The sequence below is a fragment of the Corticium candelabrum genome, chromosome 17 (genome assembly GCF_963422355.1).
Source record: "Corticium candelabrum chromosome 17, ooCorCand1.1, whole genome shotgun sequence".
Classification (NCBI taxonomy): Eukaryota; Metazoa; Porifera; class Homoscleromorpha; order Homosclerophorida; family Plakinidae; genus Corticium; species Corticium candelabrum.
In genome coordinates this window covers 1084288-1088881 of record NC_085101.1, presented here as the reverse complement: position 1 = coordinate 1088881, position 4594 = coordinate 1084288, and the positions used below count along the sequence as shown (strand labels likewise).

The following is a 4594-nucleotide window of genomic DNA, read 5'->3' as shown; positions in this document are numbered from 1 at the left end:
CCAATACATATCGTTGAGTTGTTGCTGCACGTAACAAAGGACATTACATGGTGTCAGGCGAGATAGGACCTATCAAACGCTCGGATACACAGTGAAAACGATGTCAACAGAAGGATTCACGTTCGATCATCCATCCATGGACTGGAATGCCACAGACACATACCAAGAGTTCAAACGCTTCAAGGAACACGTGTCGTTTGTCTTCGCTGGCCCTCTTAGCAAAGCCACGAACGCGGAAAGAGCCGGGTGGCTAGGAATGTGGGTCGGTCAACAAGGCAGAGAACTGCACAAGACCTTCAGCTGGGCTGAAGGAGAAAAGAAGGACCCCGGAAAGGTTCTAGGGAAGTACGAGGAGTACGTAAGCCCTAGGAAGAACAAGAGAGTATCACGCTTCCGATTTCACCAACGCGTACAAAAGGAGGACGAGAGTTTCGACACGTTCCTCAAAGACCTACGCCTTCTAGCCATGGACTGTCAGTTCCACGACACAGAAGACATCCTAATCGATGGCATCATCAATGGCTCACGTCACAAGAAAGTACAGGAACGCCTACTCTATGAGGGTCAAGAACTTACACTTGCCAAGTCCATACAAATAGCTCGACAGTTCGAGCTGTCACAACAGCAACTGCGAGAAATGAGAGGCGAAGACTCTGGAATAGCCGCTGTCAAACCACAGAAGGCGATCTACAAGCCAAAGAAAGCACAACTCTATCCAGCTGTTGAACAGCAGGCACGCGACAAACCGCAGAATTTGCACACATGTGGCAGATGCGGCAATGACCAGACACACAAAAAGACAAGAGGAAAATGCCCAGCACTAGGATCAACCTGCACATACTGCAAGAAGAGAAACCACTGGCAGACCGTATGTCGAGCTAGAAAGACCAACAGGGTCTACGCAATGGAGCCTCGGAGTCCAGAGGTCAGCTATACAGCACAAGACAGCGACTCTACAGAGGACGAGGAAGACAGATCCTACATAAACGCTGTGGAACCCTCACATCGAGCCAAGCAAGACAGATGGTTAGTACGACTGGAAGTAGGAAGAAGCACCAAAACGTTCCGTATTGACACTGGAGCAAAGTGTAATGTCATAGTTGCCAGCAAATACAAGAAACTACGCAATAAGAGTGTCCTGAGGAGGTCACGGATAAATCTCTACTCTTACAGCAACCACAAGATCAACTCCCTTGGCGTGGCAACAATTCCCATCAGATACAATAGCATTGACCTGGAAACTGACTTCGAAATAGTTGACCTAGAGCAAGACAACATCATATCAGGCGATCTAGCAGAACAGCTAGGCCTCATACAGAGAGTGAGCAAAGTGAACACGCGCGTGGAAACACAGACACAACTTCCACACGAATTTCAGGATTTCCCTGACTTGGCAAATGTAACTGGAACGTTGCCCGGCACCTACACCATCAAAATCGACCCCAGTGCCAAAGGAGTAGTGCATCCAACAAGAAGACAACCTGTCATGCTACGGGACAAGGTCATAGAGAAATTGAAAGAAATGGAGAACGATGGCTTTATCACCAGAGTAGAAGAACCCACAGAGTGGGTTAGCTCCATGGTAGTGTCCCTCAGGAAGGACAAAGTGAGGATCTGTATCGATCCTCGAGACCTAAACAAGGCAATTAGGCGGGAACATCATCCCATGAAGACAATTGAGGAAATCGTCAGCAACATTCCAAGCGCAAAGGTCTTCTCAGTCCTAGACGCGAAGTCTGGATTCCTGCAAATCAAATTGGACCACGAGTCATCAATGCTAACTACATTCAACACCCCCATGGGGAGGTACCGGTGGCTACGTCTGCCTTTTGGACTAAAGTGTGCTCCCGAAATTTACCAGAGAATCATGGACCAGATGCTGGAAGGTATCGAAGGGGCAACCGCCATCATGGATGACATATTGATAGCTGGCCGGGATATGAAACATCATGACCAGATACTCCACCAAGTAATCGAACGAGCCACCAGCTACAATTTACGCCTCAACTACGAGAAATGTCACATACGACAACCATCCGTTCGATACATCGGACATCTCATCACAGCCGAAGGGCTAAAGCCAGATCCAGAAAAGATAAAGGCAGTAGCGGAGATGCCGGATCCCCAGGATCAAAGTGACGTCAAAAGGTTTCTAGGCTTCGTCACTTACTTGGCAAAATTCATTCCAAACCTAAGCGACGTGGACAAGCCGCTGAGATTACTTCTGAAGACAGATGTGAAGTTCGAATGGCAACATGAACACAAAGCAAGCTTTCAGAAGCTGAAGGAGCTGTGTACCCATGCACCAGTGTTAGCTTACTATGATACTCGGAAAGCAGTAGAGATACAATGCGATGCGAGCAGCACAGGCGTAGGGGCGGTATTACTCCAAGACGGCAGGCCAGTAGCTTACTCATCAAGATCGATGACGGCTACTGAGTCGAGGTATGCTCAAATTGAGAAGGAAATGCTCTCGATTGTCCATGCAACCACAAAGTTTCATCACTATGTCTTCGGAAGACACGTACAAGTATACAATGATCACAAACCTCTGGAAAGCATTTTCCTGAAGCCCATACTGTCGGCACCAATGAGACTGCAGAGGATGATGCTCAAGCTTCAATGGTATGACTTGACTGTCACCTACCGAAAAGGGAAAGACATGCAACTAGCAGACACCCTCTCGAGAGCTTACATCCCAGGTGAAGAACCCGGAAACAATGACGACCTCGAATACATCAACACACTCAAATTTGTGCCAATCACGGGTACCAAACATTCGGAGATCCAACAAGCGACGTCTACAGAACTGAAGAACCTCCACTTTGTTATCCTCTCAGGCTGGCCAGAACGGCGGGAGGACGTCCACATTACAGCACGGCCGTACTGGGACTCACGAGACCAATTAGTAGTACAAGATGGCATCATCTTCAAGGGTACAAGGATAGTAATCCCGCCGAGCCTTCGTTCCCAAATGCTGAAACTACTTCATGAGTCACACCTTGGAGTAGTGAAATGCAAACAACGCGCCAGAGAGGTAATGTACTGGCCAGCCATGAACGCCCAGATAGAAGACACTGTACGGAGATGTGACCGCTGCGCGGAGTACCAAAACAGACTACCACCAGAACCTCTCATGCCAACACCAGTCCCAGACCTGCCATTTATTGAAGTGGGAATTGACCTTTTCCATTTTGAGTCCAAACACTATCTCATACTGGTAGATTACTACTCAAAATTCATTGAAGTGGATGAGCTGCAAGACCAGACCACGTCCTCTACAATCCAAGCGCTGAAGAACCAGTTTTGTAGACACGGCATTCCAGAGAAATGCAGGAGTGACAATGGTCCGCAATTCAGCTCATCAGACTTCCAACAATTCTGCAAGGAATACGGTGTCGACCACATAACTAGCAGTCCTCACTTCCCGCAGAGCAATGGTGAGGCGGAGAGAGGAATACAGACAGTGAAACGCCTCTGGAAGAAAGTCAAAGACAAGCAGAAAGCCCTTTTGGACTATAGAACAACCCCGTTAGAAGGCATCAACCTGTCACCTGCTCAACTGCTCATGGGAAGACGTCCTCGTAACACACTTCCCTCATCCAGAAAGCTACTAGAACATACCTCCTACAACAGAGAGTCTGTTCAGAGACACTTCCAGATGGAGAAGATGAAACAAAAGCAATACTATGATTCCAGACCAGGAGTGAAACCATTACCATCTCTACGACCCGAAGACGCAGTAAGGATGGCACCACTGCCGGAATCAAACGCTTGGCTCCCAGCCAAGGTCGACCAACAACACAAGTCACCACGATCTTTTGTTGTAGAATGTCCGAAGAGTGGAAGAAAGTACAGACGGAATCGAAGACATCTTCGACCGTACCCAGAAGCCAGTTCTCTTGTCAATGACACGTCCAGGCTCGATTTTACAACCGGATACAACAGTCTAAACTCGGACAATATAGCCTCACCTCTACCGGATACACCCAAAGCAGCAGTCAGCGAAATGGAGGAGAGCTCTGACCGAAATACAACTCCAGTGACCGCCAACCCGCAAGTGACTCGTTCTGGCAGAAATATCCGAAAGCCTAAGAAGCTGGACCTGTGACTGTACAACTCTAGTAAAGGAAGAGAGATGTAATGTATGTCGTAGTGTACATGTAGCGCGCGTTACGGCATACGCGCAGACTCGATTTAGTGTAGAGTAGACGCGCCAGCTTGTGTTCTTAGTTCGCTCTATCTGGTAGCCAATACATATCGTTGAGTTGTTGCTGCACGTAACAAAGGACATTACAGAGGGGTGCCTCAGACCCTCAGAGAATATGGCTCGGGGATACCAAATTCCCTAGTGAATACGGCTCGGGGGGGGGGGGGTATGAAACAAACAGGGGATGTCAAATTCCCTATGACACCGGTCTACTTACGCATACTGCTGCTGTCAACAGACGTCGCTGTCACGGATACCTATGCGACTACCAGTCTGCTAGCTATGAAAACTTTGCACGATCTTCCGACTGCCGGTTATCTTGGATACAAGAAAACCCATCATCGTATTCGTTCACAGTTCCACTGGAAAGGTGTGAATCAAGAC

At 48.2% G+C, this 4594-nt stretch overlaps 1 protein-coding gene across 1 annotated transcript; it reads left to right on the top strand.

The window, feature by feature from the left end:
- Nucleotides 1–331: 331 nt before the first annotated feature.
- On the top strand, nt 332–4289 carry LOC134193083 (uncharacterized protein K02A2.6-like). The gene has a single exon (XM_062661872.1). The coding sequence runs from the start codon at nt 467–469 to the stop codon at nt 4109–4111; it is 3645 nt and encodes a 1214-aa protein (XP_062517856.1). The 5' UTR covers nt 332–466; the 3' UTR covers nt 4112–4289.
- The last annotated feature ends 305 nt before the right edge of the window (nt 4290–4594 follow it).

What these genes read in the sequence shown, in the direction of transcription:
- LOC134193083 (XM_062661872.1), top strand. Translation starts at nt 467, where the DNA reads ATGGACTGTCAGTTCCACGACACAGAAGACATCCTAATCGATGGCATC.